The sequence below is a fragment of the Balaenoptera musculus genome, chromosome 2, assembly GCF_009873245.2.
Source record: "Balaenoptera musculus isolate JJ_BM4_2016_0621 chromosome 2, mBalMus1.pri.v3, whole genome shotgun sequence".
In the NCBI taxonomy this organism is placed as follows: Eukaryota; Metazoa; Chordata; class Mammalia; order Artiodactyla; family Balaenopteridae; genus Balaenoptera; species Balaenoptera musculus.
In genome coordinates this window covers 91,184,196-91,208,219 of record NC_045786.1, presented here as the reverse complement: position 1 = coordinate 91,208,219, position 24,024 = coordinate 91,184,196, and the positions used below count along the sequence as shown (strand labels likewise).

The 24,024-nt window shown below is 40.3% G+C and overlaps 1 protein-coding gene across 1 annotated transcript in view; it reads left to right on the top strand.

The window, feature by feature from the left end:
* CHP1 (calcineurin like EF-hand protein 1) overlaps window positions 1-18,450 on the top strand; it is a 38,058-nt gene extending 19,608 nt beyond the window's left edge. The window contains exons 4-7 of the mRNA XM_036842758.1: window positions 2,540-2,667; window positions 11,404-11,465; window positions 16,208-16,330; window positions 16,476-18,450. Of these exons, the coding sequence (XP_036698653.1) occupies window positions 2,540-2,667; window positions 11,404-11,465; window positions 16,208-16,330; window positions 16,476-16,529 (367 nt within the window). The 3' untranslated portion in view covers window positions 16,530-18,450. The remainder of the gene's footprint in view (window positions 1-2,539; window positions 2,668-11,403; window positions 11,466-16,207; window positions 16,331-16,475) is intronic.
* Window positions 18,451-24,024: the final 5,574 nt, after the last annotated feature.

Sequence of the window (24,024 nt, the reverse complement as noted above, 5' to 3'; positions counted from 1 at the left end):
AACAATCTTTTTAGCATGTTCCCTTCCTCCAGTATAGGATCCCAGTCTGGCTCAGTTTTCATATCTCTTTAGCCTCCTTTAATCCAGAACATTACTTTACTTTTCTTTTATGACATCGACTATGGATATAGTTCCCCTACCACACACACGCTTTCTCAAACAGATTTAGGTTTGTGTAATGTAAAACTAGGCTTTTGATATGCTTCACTAACCTAATACACTGCCTTCAAAGTGCTGAGTCAATATTTACTGATTCAATTAGGTACCTTTTCCTGAATAAAGCTTATCATATAATCTTGTTTTAAGTAATCTCTTTAACAATGTCTTCCTGGTTCCTTGTGACTTGTTTATATGACCCAGAGGACTTTAAAATGTTATATGGTTGCCAGTTCTTAATAATGAGACTAAGTGTCAGTGAGTACACCATCAGATAAAATACGTGGAGAGGAAATTTTAGAACTCTGAATTGAGAGCAAAGGAATTTGCAAGTTGAGAAGATGGTCACTCAGTAAATTTGAGTGACAGTCAAAGGGGAAGACTAGCAGCCAGTTCATGTGAAGACAGGACTCAATCAGACTGAGACCTGCCCTGTTCAGGGTGGTATGGCCGTAGACCCTGCCCTTTTCAGATTCATATTGACCATGAGTAATCATCTACACTTCCTCATTTTCTGATTTTTTTTTTCTCTCCCTGAAATGCCCTGTTTGTTCCAGGTGTGGTTTTAGTGCTGAATTCTTGCCTTTTTTCACTTCCTTTTTTTAGCCCTTTCAGAGAACTGTCCAGAGATAACTTTCACTGCTGTTTTGTATCCAAACCTTTTGCATTGAAAAGTAAACCCCGTAGAGTCATTTTGCCAGCTTTTTTTTTTAGTGTTCCCTAGTCACCATTGATTATTTGAAGAAGCAGCTTGTGGAAAGCTGTTTTATAAAGGCCAGACCACCTTTGTTGTGACTATAGTGTTGCCTGTCATCCTTTTCACTGATCTCTTTCTTGCTAAGGGCACAATGTGTGCTGATGTACTTGAGGTACATATGAGGAGGCTGAGCATGGCGCTGGGCTACACTGCTCGGCTCTTAGCACGCTGCACCTCTGCTTCTTGCTCTAATCAGATACAGATATTTGGCTTCTGGGTTTTTTGTTTTTCTCTGGTCATATTTAGGTTCAATTTGTTTTTAAAGAATGAGATTTGAAAGTAGGACATTGGTATTTAGTTCCCTTTTACTGAGAGACATGCCAGTGATATATGTACTCATTTATCTGTTTGTTCTGGCATGTGACTCAGATCTTATTACACATTCCTTGATTCCTCAGCTCTTACTCACATTTTTTAGAGATAACGCTCCATTAGAAGTATAGCTACCTTAAAGAATGAAAGGTCATTCGTTTGAGTTCAAGCGGCTCACAAGCTAGCCTTTGAACTCTACCTTTAGAAGGTCTCTAATCTCTGTGTTTGCTGGCACTTAGGAGACCCAACATACCACATCTGTTCAATGGGGGCAAAGACTCAGATGTATTTTTAGGTAGCCACAGGAACCAGGCAACCTGTTCTTTCCATGACTGTCTTAGATAAATAACTATGTCACATGGGACATTCCTTTTTAATGTTAAAAACATTCTTTATTCATTCAAGTTTTAGAATTATTTCTTATAGGGTTACTGATTAGCCTGTGGCGTGATAAAAAGATTTTCTCTAATCTTAAGTACCCAAAAAGCTTTATACACAAAGAGGTCTTTCAAAACATTATGAGGAAAATATCTATCCAATTATGAGGGAATAATAAAATCATGATACAGCCACACAATTATTATGCAGATGGTTAAAATGTTTCAAAGTGTTTATACTGATTGTAGACATGCCTAAAAGTTTAAAAAAAGCAAGCTACAAAATTATGCAGTATGTTCACAATTATCCAAAAAACATAGAAAAATTACTGGGAGATATATTAACAATGATTGTGATTGATTGGTAGAACTAGAAGTGGTATTTTTCTTTTTACTTTTTATCAAATTTCCAAAAATGTATTTATTGCTTCTATAACTAAATAAACTTTACTTCAAAAGCAGCTTTTACATAATATGCCTTAACGTTAAAATATCACTAGGTACATGTGACTGCAGGGGAGACATGAGAGGTGGTTAGGGAGACACTGGGTTGAAATGACTTAACTTGCTGTTTGCTGCAGAGTCTGAAGCCAGTGAGTTCAAGTTCTGACTTGTCTGATAGCACAGCCCTGCTGCTACTTAAAATCCTCTCTGGGAAAAGAGAAGTAAATTCAATAGGTAACTGACTCTGGTAAGTCCTGTTACCTCTCTAAGTCTGGTTAATAATTTGTAAAGTAAGAATAAAACCTCACAAGCTTGTGGCAAGACTTAACTGCAGATATTTTATGAGCCCTAAAGTACCATGCGTATGGAAAGAGACCTCATTAAATGGACTTTCAGGCCACTCTAGCTAAACCTGTTAATGTATTGAATTCATAAGAAATAATCACCTTGCCTTGACTGACAAGGTGTTCTTTTTGTTATCTTTCCTGATCAGAGAGGACCAGGTAAACTTCCGAGGATTCATGAGGACCTTGGCTCATTTCCGACCCATTGAGGATAATGAAAAGAGCAAAGATGTGAATGGACCAGAACCACTCAACAGCCGAAGCAACAAACTGCACTGTAAGGAGATAAAGTCTTCTGGCTTAAAATATTTGCTTTTCATTTCTCCCAAATCATTTATTTACTCATTCATTCACTGAACAAGCATTTATTCAAACATAGTGGTTAAGAGCTCAGACCCTGGAGCTAAACTGGCTGGATTTGTTTTAATTAATTAATTTATCTATGTATTTTTGGCTGCGTTGGGTCTTCATTGCCATTCACAGGCTTTCTCTAGTTGCGGCGAGCAGGGGCTACTCTTCGTTGCAGTGCATGGGCTTCTCGTTGCCGTGGCTTCTCTTGTTGTGGAGCACGGGCTCTAGGTGCGCAGGCTCAGTAGCTGTGACGCACGGGCTTAGTTGCTCCACAGCGTGTGGGATCTTCCCGGACCAGGGACCGAACCCATGTTCTCTGCATTGGCAGGTGGATTCTTAACCACTGCGCCACCAGGGAAGTCCCAACTGGCTGGATTTGAATCCCAGCTCTGCCACTTTTTGGCCCTGTGTCTTTGGGCAAGTTACTTAAAATCTTTGGGCCTCAGTTTCCTTTTCTGTAAAATGAGATATTAAGGGGTTTCAAACAGGAAGGTTGTGAAGATTTAATGACTTAAATGTCAAGTACTTCAAACAGTGCCTGGCAATAAGAGTTAGCTGCTAATATATCCTGTGTGCCAGGCACTGTGATAAGTGCTAGAGTGACAACAGTGAGAAAGACCCATCCCACCCTAGAATTTGATAGATACTGGGATGTGACTTAAGTAGGGGTGGACAGCTAGGTTAGTGCAAGACTTAATTTTTGTCCCCATGCCTCTTGTCACCTTTCCTTGGATACTTGTTAGATTTCCCTCTGCCCTTTGTTGATTCATGTATGATATTCCCTAATCCCTTACAATACTTCTCCAAGAAATTAAAATTAAATTTCTCTTTTCATTCAACACAAGTTGAAACTGAAATTGTATTGAACTGGGGAATTCCCTGGTGGTCCAGTGGTTAAGACTCCCTCTGCATTTCCACTGCAGGGGGCATGGGTTCGATCCCTGGTCAGGGAACTAAGATTCTGTATTCCGCGTGGCGCAGCCAAAAAAAAAATTGTATTGAATTGATTGAGCCCGAGCTTCTCTTGCTTGGGTGCACAGTGAAGTCTATGAAGCCACAGAGTAAATGGGGCCCATCAAGTTTTTACTGAACAATTTAAAGAAAAATGAAAAGGCTTTTTAATACTGAAACAAATATAGATAATACATTACATACATTTGAAATATAGATAATACATTACATACATTTGAAAGATAGTACATGAAACTTAAACTTTTAATTTGTAGCGCTTGGGCCGTATCCCCAGATCTCCCTTGCTTATAGGAGTGTGAGTTCACTCCTCTGTTAGTATTTCAGGTAAAGAGTTTGAGAAGTACTGAAATAACTTTTGTTGTATAAGACAGGGAAGATTTTTGAACCAAAATAATAAAACACTGCTTTTCTTTACCACAGTGTCATATACCTTAATGAAGAGTGGAAAACTTAAGTACAAAGAAAACTAAATATAAAAGAAAATAGAATTCTAATGAATTGTTCTCAAATTTATTGGATACTTTATGTTTATTAGTGAATTTCACTTTCTTCTTTCAAGACTAAATACTGTTTGAGACAAAGCCTTGTGTCTTAATGTTTTATGAGTTTTAGTATATATTTATTACATGTTTGCCTGATGCTGGCATTAGTATAGTAGAAATTTTCTTATTTAAAATGTTGTCAGATCAGGAGTTGATCAGTAATTGAAAAAGTCAGCTAAAGCATAGAATCATAGAAAAGAATACATGGTTTAACATTTTAATTTACCTTAAATTATTTAAAAACACATTCACTGGCCAGTCTTTAGATGTAGGACCAAGAGTTGTTTTGTTTTGTTTTGTTTTGTTTTGGTAAAGTTCTGCTGATGGGAGGTGTGTGACGTTTTTGTGTAGAACACATCTATAATGTATACTCTAAGGTTTCTGGTTGCAGTTTCTTTTCAGTGGAAAGAGAACTTAAAGGTACTTATAAAGCATTCTGAGAATAGAATCATCCTGCTGTTTACATTTTTTTCCTTGATCTTTTGCAGTTGTCCTTCCACACATACTTTAGCAACAGTTTGGTGGGGTTCTTTTTCTTCAGTGCCTTAATATTGAGTCTTTCAAAAGCAGTCAATCTAATATTCATTTAAAAAATAACTTTCTTTTCACACATTTCATTTCTTATAAAATTATATAGTTTTATGAAAAATACAAATAGCACAGTTCTAGCACAGTTGACACAACTGACTCTCGGTAAGCATCCAACTCAGCAGGTGGAGTAGACACTCCAGAGTCGCCCATTGGCTACAACTATGCAGTGTGCTGCCATATCAGCTGGACCGATTTGCAGAGGGGAGGGGGAGCATCTGTGAATCCAGTGAGTTGGTTAAGAAGACATTTAAGAAACATTCTGTGCTAGGGACTTCCCTGGTGGCGCAGTGGTTAAGAATCCGCCTGCTAATGCACAGGACATGGGTTCGATCCCTGGTCCGGGAAAATCCCACATGCCGCAGAGCAACTAAGCCCGTGCGCCACAACTACTGAGCCCGCGTGCCTAGAGCCCGCACACCGCAACGAAGAGTAGCCCCCTCTCGCCACAACTAGAGAAAGCCTGTGTGCAGCAACGAAGACCCAACGCGGCCAAAAATAAATAAATAAATTTATTAAAAAAACAACATTCTGTGCTCTACAAAACTATGCTTGCTTTTCTAATCCAGGATTAGAGGAGGCTTTAAAGGTTATCAGGTGTAACACAGACCTGTTACCTGAATTCCCTCTACAGCCTGGGCTCTACTTTTTTCAAGTCACGAATTCCCTTGGCAGTCTGGTGAATCCTGTCGACCCCATCTCGCAATGTTTGTGAATGCATAAAATGAAATACATAGGATTATAAAGGAAACCAATTATATTGAAATACAATTAACAAAATGTTAAAACAACTTTGTGATACAGTAATAAAGGTGTTTCTTTATTATACACTAAATAACAGGATGTGACATTGGAGCCCTGTGGCTATGGAGCAGCTCTGTATCTTGAATGTGGTGGTGGTTACATGAAACTACATAGGTGATAAAATTGCATAGAACTACACACACATGCACATACACACATGGTGAAATCCAAATAAACTCTGTGGATTGTACCACTGTCAGTTTCCTGGTTTTGATGGTGTGTTATAGTTATGCAAGATGCTACCATAAGGAGAGGCTGGGGTGAAGGGTATATGCAAAGTCTTGAGATATTTGTACACCCACATTCGTGGTGGCATTATTCACAATAGCTAAAACAAGAAAGTAACCCAAGTGTTCATCAATGAGTGAATGGATAAGCAAATTCATTAATTCACATTGACCCTAAAGAAAATATTCCAGGTAGCATTAGGGGATTTGGTAGTTACTTAGTGTATCAGTGAGGATGCCTTTAGCTGACTCAGCTGACTTCAACAGTAAGGAGATGTATTATCTCACTTTACGAGTGAGGTGGGGCAAGCATCAGGGTTGATTGTGATGTCAAGGACCCAGGTTTTTCCTATTGCTCTGCTCTGCCATCCTTCGGGTCTGTTTCATCCAAAGGCATGGCTCCTCATGGTCACATGGTGGCTTTCAGTGGCAGCTGGGCTATGTGCTTCCCTATTCATATCTGACAGTGGGGAAAGAAAGACAGAGACAGAGAGACAGAATGCCCCCTGAAGCCATGGATGAGCTTCTTTTAGGAAGGAAGAAGGCCTGAATGCCACCGAAATGGCAGACTTTAGGGTGAGATAGAATAGTAAGTGCTGTGCAAGTTATGCATGGTTTTTACCATTACTTTAGTCTTGGCTTTCAGATCAACTTTTATAGGAAGCTGAACATGAATTAGAATTCTGTTGCATCCTATATGTTAGGATCACATTCATGTAAGTAGACCAGTGAAACCAGAGCTACAGAGGAGTCCTGGATGTCTTCTTCTCTGTCTGTTTTTGGTTTTCTCTGAATTTCCCACAGAGCTGTGGAAGCAGCAAGACGGCGCTTCTTGTTGTAGACTGAGAGCAACTGAACATCGTACACCTAGCAACACATTTGCTGCTAAGGCAAATTTGTTTATAGTCCATCTTCCTCAGAGAATAGTCTCTTCGAGGACTCTGAGAACATGCTTTGTCCTATTTCTTTTTTATGCCGCAGTGGAAGAATGTCAAGGACAATCAGCAAGGCTGAACTGTACCTATGTAGGCACAGGCCCAAGCACACATAGTACTACTGCTCTGTTTGTCTCCCAGGAATGGTTCCCTTATTGTTCTCCTCTTCAGGTCAGTGAGGTTATAAAGTCTGATGTGGAAGGTACAACCCATCTTAGAATGCTCCAGGGCATGGTAAGCTTCCTTTTTGATGTTCTAATTGTCCTCTTAAATAGTTTAAGTTTTTTATAACACATAATGAGTAATGTGGGAAAGGAGTCTGCATGAAGATATTTTATCTGGACGATGAGGAATATTGTTGAAGTGGAGTTTGGGAGAGTAGCCAAGAAAAAACTGAGCAGCATTATTCACAACAGCCAAAAGGTGGGAGCAACCCAAGTGCCCGTCAACATGAATGGATAAACAAAATGTGGTATATACATACAATGAAATATTATTCGGCCTTAAAAAAGGAAATTCTGTCACATGCTACAACATAGAAAAATTTACTTATGCTAAATAACAATGAGCCAGACACAAAAGGGTGAATATTATTTGATTCCTCCTCTATGAGGTTCCTAGAGTAGTCAAATTCATAGAAAGTTGCCAGGGCCTAGAGGCAGGGGGAAATGGGGAGTTATCAATGGGTCAAAATTTCAACTGGGGAAGATGAAGAAGTTCTGGAGATGGATGGTGGTGATGGTTACACAGCAGTGTGAAAGTACTCAACTGTACACTTAAATTTTATGTTTATTTTACTGTAGTGTTTTTTTGTTTTTTTTTAAAGAAGTAACCGTGATTAAAATGTAAAGGTTTGACTGAGATCATTCATTTGGTCTTTCATTAAGCAAATGTTTGAGCAACTCCTGTATGCCAGGCACTATTTTAGGCCCAGGATACAATGGTGCATAAACCAGATAAGGTCTTTGCTTTCAGAGATCTTACAATGTAATAAGGGAGATAGACTACATGGAAAAAGACAAGTGAATAAACAGGATTTATGATCGTGGCAAGTTCTGTGAAGGAAATGAATAAGGTAAGATGAGAAAGTGATGGGGGAGGGTGTCACGGCTTTAGAATGAGTGGTCAGGGAAGCCTCTCTGAGGAGTTGAAACCTAATGAGCCAACCATGCCAAGAATAGCAGAAGAGCGCTCTAGGCAGAGGGGACAACTGGTGTAAAGGTCCTTGGATAGAAATGAGTGCTTGGTGTTCAGAGAACAAAGAAGCATTATCAAGAAAGGAGTGAGTGGTAGGAGAGGATGGCAGAGAGGTGACGGCAGGTAGATGACACTGATTGAGCTCTTCCTGTGTGCCAGGCACTGTTTAAAGTGCCTTTTGTGTACTAACTCATTCAGTCCTCACAACCCTATGAGGTGGATTCTGTTACTCTCATTTTGCACCTCTTGGGCAACTGAGGCACAGAGAGATTAAGCAGCTTGCTCACGTAGACATAGCTAGTAAGCTGTCAGGCAGGACTCGGCAGAGTTAGAGTCTTTATTTATTTATTTTAACATCTTTATTGGAGTATAATTGCTTTACAATGGTGTGTTAGTTTCTGCTTTATAACAAAGTGAATCAGTTACACATATACATATGTTCCCATATCTCTTCCCTCTTGCATCTCCCTCCCTCCCGCCCTCCCTATCCCACCCTTCTAGGTGGTCACAAAGCACCGAGCTGATCTCCCTGTGCTATGCGGCTGCTTCCCACTAGCTATCTATTTTACGTTTGGTAGTGTATATATGTCCATGCCACTCTCTCACTTCCTCTCAGCTTACCCTTCCCCCTCCCCATATCCTCAAGTCCATTCTCTAGTAGGTCTGTGTCTTTATTCCCATCTTACCCCTAGGTTCTTCATGACCTTCTTTTTTTTTTCTTAGATTCCATATATATGTGTTAGCATACGGTATTTGTTTTTCTCTTTCTGACTTACTTCACTAGAGTTAGAGTCTTAACCACTGTACTGTATTGCTCTGCCGTCAACATCAGGAGCTCAGATGAGGGGTCCAAGCTTGAGATGCACATTTGGGAGTTATCAACATTAGATGGCATTTAAAGCCCTGGGACTGGAGATGAGAGATGACAGCTCTGGAGACAGGAGAGTCCAAGTCTCCTGGATTAAGCACGGGGGGGAAAGGGAGAGGAGGAGAGGAAAGAGAGAGAAGCTAACAGAATGGCTCAGTCATTTGGCATCTGACCATTCATTATCTCGGGGAAAATGCTGGTTCTGCTGGTTCAGGACCAGAGCTGAGTGACAGGAATCCAAGTCAGTTAAGAAATAACTACTGTTGCTGTAGTTTTTTCTAAAAGATCCTATCGTGTGATCGCTCTAGTTACCCCTCTGCTGGTGTCTTAGTCTGCTCAGGCTGCTATAACAGAATACCATAGACTGGGTGACTTAAGCAGACATTTCTCACAGTTCCGGAGACTGGACTCTGAGATCAGGGTGCCAACATGGTCGGGTTCTTGGTGGGGGCCCCCCTTCTGGTTCACAGTCTTCTTGCTGTATTCTCACATGGGGAGGGAGGTGGAAATGGAAAGAGAGAAGGATAAAGAGATCTCCTGTCTCCTCTTTTTATAAGGGCATTAATCCTATCATGAGGGCCTTGCCCTCATGACCTAATCTAACCCTAATTACTTCCCAAAGATTCCACCTCCTAATAGCACATTGTGGATAAGTTATGGTTCCAACATAGGAATTCTGGGGGAGACACAAACATTCAGTTCATGGCAGTTAGGTTTCAAAAATTAGCTTTTCAGCTTTTTGTAAATACTTTGGCAGAAAGGGATGTAAGTGTTTATTACAGTTACCCCCCAATTAAGAAATTCAGAAACAGATATTTATGGGTTATATAGCAAACAGATTTCCATCGCAAAATCTTTAGTAAATAACACATTTTATGGTATTTTAGAAAGATGACAGCATATGCAGAAGAGTGTGTGTATGTGTGTATGTGTGTTTAATTTGGGGAATATATATATATTTTTTCATTCATCTGTTTTTATTTTATATTGGACTATAGCTGATTTACAATGTTGTGTTAGTGTACAGGTGTACAGCAAAGTGATTCAGTTATACATATACATATACCTATTCTTTTTCAAATTGGGAATATATTAAACACACATTCCTTTAGGAACACTTATGATCCTTGTCTCCTTCCCCTTGGAATCCAAACCTCCTAAGCATATAAAGTCTCAAATTTGATAAAGTTAGTTACTCAACTAACCAAATTAAAGAAAACAGACAAACATCAGAGCAAGTCTCTCCTAGTTACTCCCCCTTCCAGAATTTTAATATTGTGCCTTACAAAAAGTAAATTCGATTTTTCTAAAAGTTTTACTTAGACTTTTAGTGGACTCAGCACGTCCCCCCCCTCCTTTTTTTTTCTTTCGGTGGAGGCAAGGAGTGATGTTTAAACTTTTAGATATTCATCCATGTTCTCTTGCCCTTGTACCTAGAATTAGCTCTGCCTGGAATGCCACCCTTCATCAGATTTCTGTTTGTCTTTCAAGACCTTGTTCAAATGTTACTTGAACCAGAAAGGCACATCTGCTATATGCTTTGTTCCCTGGTATTTCATATGTATGATAGCACTTGGACTGTATTAAAGTGCATAGTGTGTGTTGCTTTCCTCTACTAGGCTGTGGGTTCCAAGGACCAGATCCAAATCTGTATATCTTAATAACTCTAAAGCTGGATTTGGGCCTTTTAATATTGGCAGTACCTACTAAAAACCAAAAATCTTAGTGGCATACTTGAAGTGATTCAAAGCCTCAAAACTACAGTATATTCAGCTATAATTATAAGGTAGTCACTTCCTCAGTGTGATTTGTCACAGTGCCTATAAAATCATCCAGTGTTACCACACTTTTCACTTGGTGGCCCTTCAGGAAAATGGCACTCTCTGAATGATTTTTGCTCTTCTGAATTCTCTCTGTCAGATATCCTAGTTTCTAAAAGACTTATCTATTGTTAAAGAGGGAGAAGCATGAGAAGGCCAGGACACCATCAAATTCTTGGCATTTCTATTTGACACTGAAGTTCTTTACCTTCAGGATTCCCAAGTAGTTGAGGATTATTTGAAATCTGACATGAATTTGCCGAAGTGGTCATTTTTCCAGAGTAATACTTTGTGTAGTCAGCCGTTTGGTTGCCTCTGTGGCTCCTATTGTTGGCTCCCCCTGAGTGCGGGGCACGGTAGACTTGGGCTGTGTGAGACGGCCTAACTGACAGAGCCACTTACGGGTTTTGGATTTTTTTTTTTTAAACATTCTAAGTTAAGAAAAAGGACATTAGACTTATTAAGTTTTTGATTTGTGCAATGAAGGGCCATACTTCATCCAAGCTAAGATGCCATCAATTATGAGATGCATCCCAGTTTCTTAAATGTTACAATGTCTTTAAAAGCTCTACAGGTAATTGCAGTTGCTCTTGGAAAAACTATTAATTCATTGTCAGTTTTCTGTCAGGTGTCCCTTATATATTTTAGTTCCTTGAGAAGGGGCAAAACACTATTGAATTTCCACTAAATTTTTGTTTTTTCCTACCAGTTGCTTTTCGACTGTATGACTTGGATAAAGATGACAAGATATCCCGTGATGAACTGTTACAGGTATGTGGGAGAGCTCCCATGCACACGGATAACTTATTCTCGTGGGCAGGAATTGTTCTTTCCTTGAGTAAGCATTTATTTAACACCTGCTGTATGCAGAGTCCTGTCCTAGATATAAAGCAGAGCGGATGACCTGAGGAAACTTGAAATGGCTCCTTGAGTTCTCACAGATGTCTCCACTATTCTAAAGCTAACTAAGTGCAGACTGGCACTAAACTATGTGAGATGGTTTAGATCAGATAGTTCATTTATTGTCAGCTTATTGGTAATTCTGATGACACGAAGGTAAATGCTGCTGTTTCGTATGTCCTTAGGCCTGATGTAAGAGTCAAGGAACTGCTGCTGGGACAATGTAGCTGAGCCACTACTCACTCGCCTTTGTTGCTCCCCGTAGATAATTCCCTGTTCTAATAGCAGTGACTGGCATTTCATCCTATTAGCATTGCCGTTCTCTTTCTCCCCGCTCCCCCTTCCCTAAATACAAGTTTAGGTGGGGAGAAAATTCTCCTTTTTTCTTTTCTTTTTTTAATATTTATGAATCTTTAGGGACTTCTGGTGGTCCAGTGGTTAAGAATCCACACTTCCAGGGCTTCCCTGGTGGCACAGTGGTTGAGAATCTGCCTGCCAATGCAGGGGACACAGGTTCGAGCCCTGGTCGGAGAAGATCCCACATGCCGCGGAGCGACTAGGCCCGTGAGCCACAATTGCTGAGCCTGCACGTCTGGAGCCTGTGCTCCGCAACAAGAGAGGCCGCAATAGTGAGAGGCCCGCGCACCGTGATGAAGAGTGGCCCCCACTTGCCACAACTAGAGAAAGCCCTCGCACAGAAACGAAGACCCAACACAGCCAGCAATAAATAAATGAATGAATGAATGAATGAATGAATGAATCCACACTTCCACTGCAGGGACACAGGTTCAATCCCTCATCAGGGAACTAAGATCCTGCATGCTGCGCGGTGCGGAAATAAATAAATAAGTTAACTAATTAATTAATTAAAGGTATTTTAAAAAATATTTATGAATCTTGAGGACCCTAGGGGACTAACACATTCAGGAATTTCCATGGGGAGATTTCTCTATTTCAAGATAAAACTAAAAAGTAAAGTGGTTTCTACTCACCCTGAAGTAAGTCTCAACTCATTGCCTTGAGAAGTCTTCTAAGTTGAGGTTAAGGACCAACCCAGGGTACTCCTACATTTCTGTGTCTGAGTAAAAACCAAAACAGTCTGCAGGTCAATGATAGTGTCCTTTGGTTTTGAACTGGGGACATCTTTCTTTTTTTTTTTTTTATAAATTTATTTATTTATTTTTGGCTGTGTTGGGTCTTTGTTGCTGTGCGTGGGTTTTCTCTAGTTGCAGCGAGCGGGGGCTACTCTTTGTTGTGGTGCGTGGGCTCCTCACTGCGATGGCTTCTCTAGGTGCGCGGGCTTCAGTAGTTGTGGCGCACGGGCTCAGCTGCTCCGTGGCATGTGGGATCTTCCCAGACCAGGGCTGGAACCCGTGTCCTCTGCATTGGCAGGCGGATTCTTAACCACTGTGCCACCAGGGAAGCCCCGGGGACATCTTTCTTCAGCAAGAAGAATTTAATTTATTTAAAATTGCTACATCTGGGCTTCTGAGTTCTGAAGAGAAAAAATAGAGGCAATCGCTCTATAGTTGCATGTTTTTATCCTCTGGCCCAAATCTAGCTGCCAGAAAGATATTTTTTGGAGTGGAAGGTTGATTTGTTTTCTATTATTAGGATAAAAAAGCCTGCGGCAGGGAGTGAGGAGGAGATCATGTGGCCAGAGTGCCAGTCAGTGACTAGAGTGTTCCTCAGGCCTGAAATGACTTTAGGACAAATGTGCTCAAGGATTGTTGAGGTGTCAGAGAACTAATTTTATCCTACCAAGAAGAGGATTTGAACATTTTACCAAAGTTTACTTTTCTAGACACTGGCATTTCTAAAACATTTGGTAATATGTAGTTCTTAATTATTCAGTGGATATTAAAAAGTTTGTTCTTGGGACTTCCCTGGCGGTCCAGTGGTTAAGATTCTGCACTTCCACTGTAGGGGGCTCAGGTTCAATCCCTGGTCAGGGAACTAAGATCCCGCATGCCGCTCTGTGCAGCAAAAAAAAAGTTTGTGCTAAGTTTGTCATAAGGAAAGGCTGAGTGGTCATATTTCCCTATTATGATTTTTATAAAAAGTTTTGGTTGGGGAATTCCCTGGCGGTCCAGTGGTTAGGACTCCAAGCTGTCATTGCTGAGGGCCTGGGTTCAATCCCTGGTCGGGGAACTAAGATCCCTCCCACACGCTTCGAGGCACAGCATAAGATAAGATAAGATAGGATAAGATAAGAAAATAAAATTTCTGGTTGAACTTTTGGGGGTGATGGATATGTTTATTATCTTGATTGGGGTGATGGTTTTACAAGTGTGAACATATGTCAGAACTTATCAGATTGTACATTTTAAATGCGTACATTTTACTGTATATCAATTATACTTCAATAAAGATAGTTGCTATACTCATTTTATGAGGCTAGCATAACTTGGACGTGAAAACCTTGTAAGGACTGTAGTAAGAAAATTACAGCGCAGTCTCTTTCACTCACATAGATGTAAAAATCCAAAACAAAATATCAATACGTTGAATCCAGCAATATATAAAAAGGATACTATATTATAGCCAAGGTGGCTTTATACCAGGAATTCAAAGAATTCAAATTAGAAAACCAATCAGTAGTATTTCTCCACGTTAACAGATTAAAGAAGAAAAGTTGAATGATCTTTTCCATAGAATTTTAATAAAATTCATCATCCATTCATGATTTTTTTTAAGGTAGCAATGTTGACTTTTTTTTTTAATTTTTAAATTTTTATTGGAGTACAGTTGATTTGCAATGTTGTGTTAGTTTCTGCTGTACAGCAAAGTGAATCAGTTATACATACACATAGGCCCACTCTTTTTTAGACTCTTTTCCCGTATAGGTCATTATGGAGTATTGACTAGAGTTCCCTGTGCTGTACAGTAGGTCCTTATTAGTTATCTATTTTATATATAGTAGTGTGTATATGTCAATCCCAATCTCCCAATTTATCACCCCCACCGATTCATGATTTTTTTTAAAAGTCTTAGAAAAATAGAGACGGGAGCTTTCTTAAACTGATAAAGGGTATATACAAAAAAACCTCACCACACATTAAAAAAATAGTAATAATAAAAGTTCCATTTGCTAATAAACTTCTGACTGGAACCAAAAGTGACACCATGGAGAGGTGGAAAGAGCATTGGCAGGGTGTGGAGGCCTGGGCAGGGGGCTCAGGCCACTGGCTTTTGGGACCTGTGTCCAGGCACTTTTGGACCTTTATGTCCTCATTGACAGACTGGATGAGTGATTTTTAAGACACCACCACTCCTGTCTCCACCCCACTGTATACACACAGCACACACGCACAATTCAGTTCTATAATTCTAAAAATAAAACACTTCAGAGAATAATTAGACTGGGACCTGAAGAAGCTGCTGTTTGAGGACGGATTCGTCTAGTTGGCCACACACAGTCAGGGAAGATGGCAAATGACTTGGCCGTTTAATATTTTTGTTAGCATTGCCACTTTTTATTTATCCTTCAATTTGTATACATTTCTACCCAAATGTACAACTTCTGATTTTCAAGAATTGATTTGTGGGTCGGGGGTGGAGGGAACAATCTTGATACAAATCAATATTTCAGCTCTTTTTTTCTTTTCAGAAAATCCTATAATATACTTTGAAAAATCTATTTCAAGAGAGTGGGGAAGGATGTAAAGGAATAGGGGAAAGGGAGTCCTGTGAACAGCTGGGCTAGAAGGCCTTGCTTTCCTGGGGTAAAGCTCAGCTCTTAACCTGTTGAAGACAGAGCTGGTTGACTAGGGCAACGCAAGGCATCATAAAAGCACCCTGTTCCCCATTTCATATTGTCTAAGAGCCATGTCATTAGAGTTGCTTGTTTTGCTTAAGGTAGCAGTTTTCAATGTATATTCACACCCTAAAGATGTTAGCAGAATAAGTGGGGAGCAGGCAATCTCTTTGTTACGTCTGAGAACAAATTTGGAGAAACAGTGTTTAATTCTCTTTTTTTCCACAGTTCTCGCAACCCTTTAAATGTGCTTGTCATTTTTCTAAAAGGGGGGATTTAGTATTTAACTCTTCAAGGATCTTTATGTTTCTTGACCATACTTTAGGAATAGCTGGGCTAATGCACTGCCTCAAAGAGGACTGCATTCGAGTGAGATTCCAGAAAGCCCTACCAAACTGACTTAAACCTATAAGGGACTAGTTTGCCTCATGCAACAAGAAGCCTGAGGATAGATTGTCCAGGTTGGTACAGTACCTAAATGATTTCCAGGAGCCAGGCTTCTTCTTGCTCTGGCATCCGTAGCACATTTGACTTTCACCTCACGGTCCCAGGATGGCTGCTGTACCACTAAGCATCATATCTACATTCTGGGCAGGAAGAATGGAGAGGACCAAAATGCAAAGGACTCTCCCTGAAGTGAGGCTTTGCCTTCCTATTCAGTGACCTTGCCAGAGAGTTCTGTTCACATCATTGTCTAGAATGGCCTAGATGAGAAGATAAGGGTTTCAGCTTTTTGGCTGTTATATTTTAGGACATCAAAGGAAAAGAGGGTGGGGGTGGCTCTTATCTTTAATTTTAGTAAAAGAGCCCTCCTCACCCCCAAGTCTCCAGTAATTCCTGGCTCTTGGTCCTGCAGGTGCTACGCATGATGGTCGGAGTGAATATCTCAGATGAGCAGCTGGGCAGCATCGCAGACAGGACCATCCAGGAGGCTGATCAGGATGGGGACAGCGCCATATCTTTCACAGAATTTGTTAAGGTCAGTCACTTACCTCTTGGTTTGAAAAAGTTAAATCCTACTACACAGGAGGGAGGGAGAAAAACATTATTCACATAAGAGCTTGAGACAGTATCTCCTGTTGTGACCTTCATAACTGTCGTTGGGTTTTGTTTTTTTTTAACAGGTTTTGGAGAAGGTGGACGTAGAACAAAAAATGAGCATCCGATTTCTTCACTAAAGGACTGAGACCAAACTGTTCCTTGCTTTCTAGTATTTAAGAACTGGAACTTGAAAGTCCTCCTGTCCACCAGCCCCACCTCCATCCCATCATTCCCCTTCTCCCAAAGTACTACTGCTGTTGCATGACAACCCCAAATATGTTCCATCAACACAAACCTGCCTTTGGTGTATAAACAGGGCATTACAGAATGGTACACCCCGTCTAATTCTGTTCAGTATCATTCGCTGGATATCTCCATTTCTAAATATCATCTCCCCCTGTTCTGCTGCTGAATGCCACGTGTCCATCCAGTCTGAGAAGTGAGAGGGATTCATGCCAAGAACCAGCCAGCAAAGCTCTCTGACTGGATGTGGACCGTAGCCATGCTGCCTTCCCCCCAGCTTGGCTCTGGCATGCTCCTTCATCCTTTTTTTATACGTCCTTTGCTTCCTACTTCTCTTTCACCCAATCTACCATTCACTTAATCTTTCAGGGTCCCTGCTTTTTATTAAGCTTCAGTCCCCTCTGTTCTACTTGGCACCCCAAGCTATGCCTGTTAAATGTATTTCTGACTTGGCAGTATAGTTCAGTGGTCTGGCAGTTTTTAATCTACTTTTACTCTTAAATGGGTCTTTGGGGTGTTGCCTCTTCAGGAGCTTTTCAGTCAATACTTCTCTCAGAAGAATGTCTTGACCGTCTCTTGGTCCCCTCTGCTCTGTCACCAAAGGGCTGTTTGTTGGAGATGTTCTTGAAAGATAAGGGTTATAGAGACAAGTCTTCTGGGTGGCTTGCCCAGGTCGCTCTACCTCTGGCCTCCGATTCTCAACATACATACCTACGTGGCTGCTCCTGTCAGTACAGTGTTGACTCTCCACAAATTAGCCATATGCCTGCAGGCTTGCTTAGTTTGAGGATGCTGTCACCACCAGAATAGCCGCTCTGACAATATGCTTGTCAGCGGTGTTTTCTCATGGCTGCTTGAACAAGGAGACTGGGCACCCTAAAAGTATTCCCACCTCTGCAGCATGGTTTATGCCTCAGTGCTGTGTGCCCTGGAATGTTTTTCACTTCACATTTCCAAGTAGAAAGATAAGTGCCTAACTTATCCCAGTCCACAAGATTTAAAGATTGTCCTCAGTGTCTTGAGGTTTTGCACAAAATTCTCTATGAATTTTACACCTGGCACATGTTACTGCTGGAAGCCATAGTCAGCTCCTACTACAGGTCCAAAGCATTGAATGTATCGTATCATTAGCTGCCTGGTTACAATGACATCCTAGCTCCTCTCTTAGACCACTGCTAATCCCTTAGGAACAAGGGCTCTGGCACTGGTGGCACGACCTGAGGTGGCATTATAGGCCTTTGCATGAACCAGAGCAACTTCTCTGCCTAAGTCAGCTTAGTATAGACCTCATTGAATCAGGCTGTTATTATCCTAACATCTGTCTTTATGAGTCTCTTCATCCATACATCTGTCCTTGGCTGATTTTCTCTGACTCATTGCTTGCTTGCTGTTTCCTTGCTTTGGAAGGCTATCCAAGATGTATACACAATACTTTAGGAAGGGAATTACTTTAAAAAAAAAAAAAAAAAAAAAACACTGCAAAGGGATTAGGAAGAGTGGAGAAGAAAGAGAAGAGTGGCCAGGCTGGATGACTCAAGTATAAATGACTGAGGAATTCTTGGTGAAGTATCAGTCTGACTTTGTGATCAAGTGATGTAATATAGGAATTGTATAAAAGGGAAGAATTGTCTGACACTAGTCTGTTAGAGAGGTACTTCAGAGGCTCCTTGACCTGCATATTTAAAGTTCCTAAGATTATGGCTTTTTGCTCCTTTTGGCTGTATAGCAAACTGTTTTAATCCACAGTTGTGCCTTATTGTTCCATTAAAATTGTATTCTTTGATCCATCGATAAATACTTGTGGTTAAAACAAAATAACTTGGGTGATTTTTGTCCCTGTGTTTTACAAGAATTTTACATAACTCAGTCCCCTTCTTCAAGTTTGAAATCACAGTGTGTCTCCCTTACTCGGGTTTATGTCTGTGCTATCAAATGCCTTTATTTGAACGTAATTGGAACATGACATGAGCTTCTATCGGCTTTTATATCTGCTGCTGCCTGGACATAAGAGGTGGGAGCGTTCATCTAGGGGCCAGCACTATTTGGCTCTGGGCATGGCTTTGACAGCCTTAGCCACTGCCCACTTGCTCCAGGTAGGATTCCATTTCTGTTCTTGACTCTGACTCCTTAAATGTAGAAGAGGTCTAAAATAGGGTATCTGTCTATTGCTTGTTAATAAGTTGTCTACCCCCTCATGTACGTACAGTCTCAGTGACATATTGTACCCAGCTATTGTTACATGGCTTTTCACATCTTCAAGTTTCAGTCTGCTATGTAGGGTATGAATATCTCTTCTTATTTTAAGGTTTAGTGTCACGCCACAAGACTCAAAAGAGTAATAGCTAGAGTCATCCTATAAATTCTAACACAATACCCTCTTCTTTTCCAGTCCCTCTGCCTCAGAAGTCCATTCAAAATGACTTGCACTGTTTCAGCTTTGCTTCATTTTGAGCGTAATTTTAGGATTTGGAGAAAGTGACAAATAGATGGAGTGACCATGCTGTCAGTTTTGGAGAAAGCTTAATGTTACTGACCATGGCCATAGGTATACCAGTCTGTGACTAAAATAAGACATTCATTGATACTGTAAAAAAAAAATTTTAAGAACATTACAACATTACCTGCAGTTTGAAGAGAATCCCCTTAACTAATTTTATTTCCCTTGCTCCCTTCTGGTCTACCCATGCATTACATATTTCTAAAGTAAATGAAACATAACATGAGATGATAACAGCTTTTAGAAATGAACATATTGTAATATTTCCCCATGTTAACTGTTCTTCCTTGTTTGTATCAACGGTTACATAATATTTTACCAACTTGATGTAATATTTACTTAACCATTACCTTATGTGGCATGCGGGATCTTCCCCGACCAGAGATCAAACCCACGTCCCCCTGCGGTGGAAGCACAGAGTCTTAACCACTGGACCACCAGGGAAGTCCCATTACCTTATTTGCTTATTGTTTCCAATTTTATGTTATAAAATAATGGTACAATGAATGCCTTTTTGCATATAACTTTTTTCTTTGAAAAAATTTTGTGGGAGTGGGATTACTAGAGCAAACTTTAGGCATTTACTCACAGCTTTTGATAGGCTTCAAGAGAATGCCGGAAGCAATCAAATTACTCTCTTTTACCTTCAGTATTCTTTTTAGAATGTTCTTCATGGTCACCTATTTTTTCAAATTGATTATAGAATCTTGTCAAATTTTGTATTTAAAACACTATTAGAATAGGTTGTCTTGATTGGGATTTAGAGCAGGTATTTACTGTAGAGACACCTCATGGAGGACTGTCTTTACATACTGGATTTCTTATGCTACAAGCCAGGTATTTATCCTGTTCCCCAAACACTGAAAGCAGAATTGCTTGGAAGGAAGTCATCATTACCGGACTGAAATTCCCTAAATTCACATTCCTTTGGCTGAGCTTTGAGTCAACAAGTGATTCAAACTGAAGATGGCTGGTATTTGCCAGTACAGACCATTTAACATCTAGTTTAATAGAAACTCCAGTTTAGAGATTTTCATTTTCTTTTCCTCTATGCCAAGCAGTGATGAGAGATTTACCCGGTAAGTTTGTGAGGTACTGCAGGCTGTTTCCTCACAGGTCTGAGAGGGAGCAGATAGCAATGAAGAGTCTCGTGTCTTTTAAGATGGAGTAAGTAGGGAATTCCCTGGCAGTCCAGTGGTTAGGACTCAGTGCTGTTGGAGTAAGTAACTGGCCTGACATCTTTACCTAAGGTATAAGCTGATCAAGGACATTGTCTTGAGATGCCAAGACTCAGTTTTCTTCTCTAAGCTCTTAAGTCTCTAAGCACTAGGTTCTGATCTCTCATCAGAACTAGGAAGGCTGTTTGTTTGGAGGCATGGTCCTGACACTTCCCACCACACTTTGCAGTCTATTCAAGAACTGAAGCAGGTAGGTGAATTGTTATATCTAGTACCTGAATGTGGCTGGAGAAATAAGAATTGATCAAAGAAGGTCTCTGGGCTACCACAGTAGATATCAAGCACCATTAACCAGAGTTTGTGTTTTATTCACAAGAAAATCTCGTATTCCCTAAAACACACACACACACACAGATATTCTTTAGAAACAAATCTGATAAATTCTAATAAACCTGGTGATATGGTCATCCAGCCCATAACAAATTGGAAGTAGTTAAATTAACAGGCACTACTAGAAACTGGTATGCTGATAACCAAGAAGGGCAGCTGACAAAGGAGGAGACAATATGAAAAACCAAGTAACTCAGTAGGCATTCTAGTGTAGACCAGATAATCCTAAGCAGTTCATTAAACCTGATGGCATTTCAACAACATGTGTTTATAGAAAAGACCTCAAGTCATCAAGAAAAGGTCTAAAATGTGCTGGTGCTTATAAGTTTAAGCTTCAATAAAATAGAAGTTTAGTTAAGTGAAACATCCCTGATAATACTAAAAAATTAAATGTTATTACATGTAATTCAGGCTGCACCTAGATCTGTGTAACTCAATACTATTTGTCCTGGTCGATCTCAGTAATTCCTGCCTGGTTTTTCCTTTTCCTTTTCCACATCTTTTTCCTTGTCATTTTGTAAAAAGAAATGGTTGATAGTGACTTCAAGTGGTGGCATGGCTTAGAGACATATCTGCAAACAACCTTATGGGCTGTGGAGAGAAAAAGCATTATTCTCTATGACACTATATTTCTTGGGGGTAGGTGTTATCTTTTCTCTGTCAACTTGGGAATAGCAGATTTCTAGCTGTTATTAAATTATCCTCTGCAGGATATCTCTGGGGAGAAGGCTGCCATGGAGACCCTCATTATTTGATGAAACATTTTCTCAGAACAGACTCAATCTCTGTATAAAAACTTTCAACTTTAGCAGAATGCACATGCTGTACTTTAAATGATTTTGTGCTGCCTCCTACCTCCTGGCAGATGTGGAGCCGAATCACAAACCTGGGATAGCATACAATCCGTGTTTGTAAAACATGACTCTGCATTCTGTGAGCTCCTCCTCTGTGCCCATGAAATTAGGGGCAATTCTGGTAGCTTCGTAATCACAGAGACATCATAGATATTGCGAGATGGTTAGAGAACAGAAAGAGGCAGATACTAGCAAAGTTTGCAAAAGGGGAAAAGGGCAGATTTCAGAAATGATCCACTCATTTGTTTGACATTATTCCCCAGCAGAATCTTAGAATGAGTCATTACATGGTTGTGAAGACATGGAAAAGAATTTGATGATCACCAGGATGCTGATGTTTTTGGCAAAGAGTTAAGTACGCAAAATTCCTCTCACTTATTTCAAAGTTTTATTAAATTTGTGTGTCAGATCAATGAAATAGGCAGAGTGTTGAGTGTTGCTTTTTTAAAAATTTATTTATTCATTTACTTATTTTTGGCTGCATTGGGTCTCTGTTGCTGAGCGCGGGCTTTCTCTAGTTGCAGCGAGTGGGGGCTACTCTTCCTTGCGGTGCACGGGCTTCTCATTGCAGTGGCTTCTCTTGTTGCAGAGCACAGGCTCTAGGCACACGGGCTTCAGTAGTTGTGGCACACGGGCTCAGTAGTTGTGGTGCACAGGCTTATTTGTTCCGCGGCATATGGGATCTTCCTGGACCAGGCCTTGAACCCATGTCCCCTGCACTGGCAGGCGGATTCTTAACCACTGCACCACCAGGGAAGTCCAGCTTTTTTTTAAAAATAAATTTATTTATTTATTTTTGGCTGTGTTGGGTCTCTCTTGCTGTGCACAATCTTTCTCTAGTTGTGGCGAGCGGGGGCTACTCTTCATTGCAGTGCGCGGGCTTCTCATTGCGGTGGCTTCTCTTGTTGCAGAGCATGGGCTCTAAGCACGTGGGCTTCAGTAGTTGTGGCGCACGGGCTCTAGAGCACAGGCTCAGTAGTTGTGGCACACGGGCTTAGTTGCTCCGCGGCAGGTGGGATCTTCCTGGACCAGGGCTTGAACCCGTGTCCCCTGCATTGGCAGGCAGATTCTTAACCACTGCACCACCAGGGAAGTTCCCTAGAGTGTTGTTTTCAGCAAAACATATGACTGGGTCTCTCATAGTATTCATACGGTTAAGATGGAGAAAATTGGGTTGGATTACAGTTGATGTGTTTGAGGATGGTAGTTGAATAACCATACACCAAAAAGCTAAAAGATCAGTATCAGCAGTCTTGAAAAAGAGGGACAGAATTGGAATCACACTTCCCAATTTCAAAATTTACTTACTACAAAGCTACAGTAATCAAGGCATGAGGATAGACCGCCTCATGCTCTAGTCCATAGAGCAATGGACTAGAATCATGAGTCTAGAAATAAATCCTCACAATTATGGTCAGCTGAACTTTGACAAGGATGCCAAAGCAAACTGGTGGGGGAAAACAGTAGTCTTTTGATACAACTGGGACAATTGGATATCCTTATGCAAATGAATGAAGTTGGACCCCTACCTCACACCATATGCAAACAACAACAACAACAAACATCAAACGACTTTAAAAAATGTATGAAGGACTTAAATGTAAGAGCTAAAGTTACAAAACTTATAGAAGAAAACATAGGCATAAATCTTCATGACCTTGGGTTAGGCAGTCGTTTCTTAAATATGATACCAAAAGCACAATCAACAAAATAAAAAATAGGTAAACTGGACATCATCAAAATTTAAAACTTTTGGGACTTCCCTGGTGGTCCAGTGGTTAAGACTCTGCACTTCCACTGCAGGGGGCATGGGTTCGATCCATGGTCAGAGAACAAAGATCCCACGTGCCACGTGGCATGAAAAAAATTTTTTTAACTTTTGTTGTTCAAGAAAGTGAAAAGATAATCTATAGAGTGGGAGAAAATACTTGCAAATCATATCCTGATAAGGGACTTGTACCTACATTTTATAAATTACATCTCAACAATAAAAAGACAACCCAATTATGCAACGCTTGGGCACTGTTGCTGGGAATGTAAGATGGTAGAGCCACTGTGGAAAACAGTACGGCTGTTCCTCAAAAAATTAAAAATAGAATTACCATATGATCCAGAAATTCCACTTTTGAGTATACACCCAAAAGAATTGAAAGCAGGGTCTTTTTTTTTTTTTTTAATCACTGTAGCGTCCAGTTTCTATTCACAAAGAAAAAGCTCCAGTCCATCTTTTAACTTTTTTTGAAAAATTCCTGTCATTACAGAACTAAACTGAAATGTATTAATATTCCACTCACATTTTCGTGACAAACAAAAAGTTCATGAGCCAAAAAAACACAAAAAACAAAAAACAAGGAGAAGCTTATAAAACTAAATATGGATCTCAGCATTAGCAGCTGAACAGAGAAAGGAATTAAAATGCTTTAATTAAAAAATCACAAGTGGATGATAAAGTGTATAGAAACTGAAAATT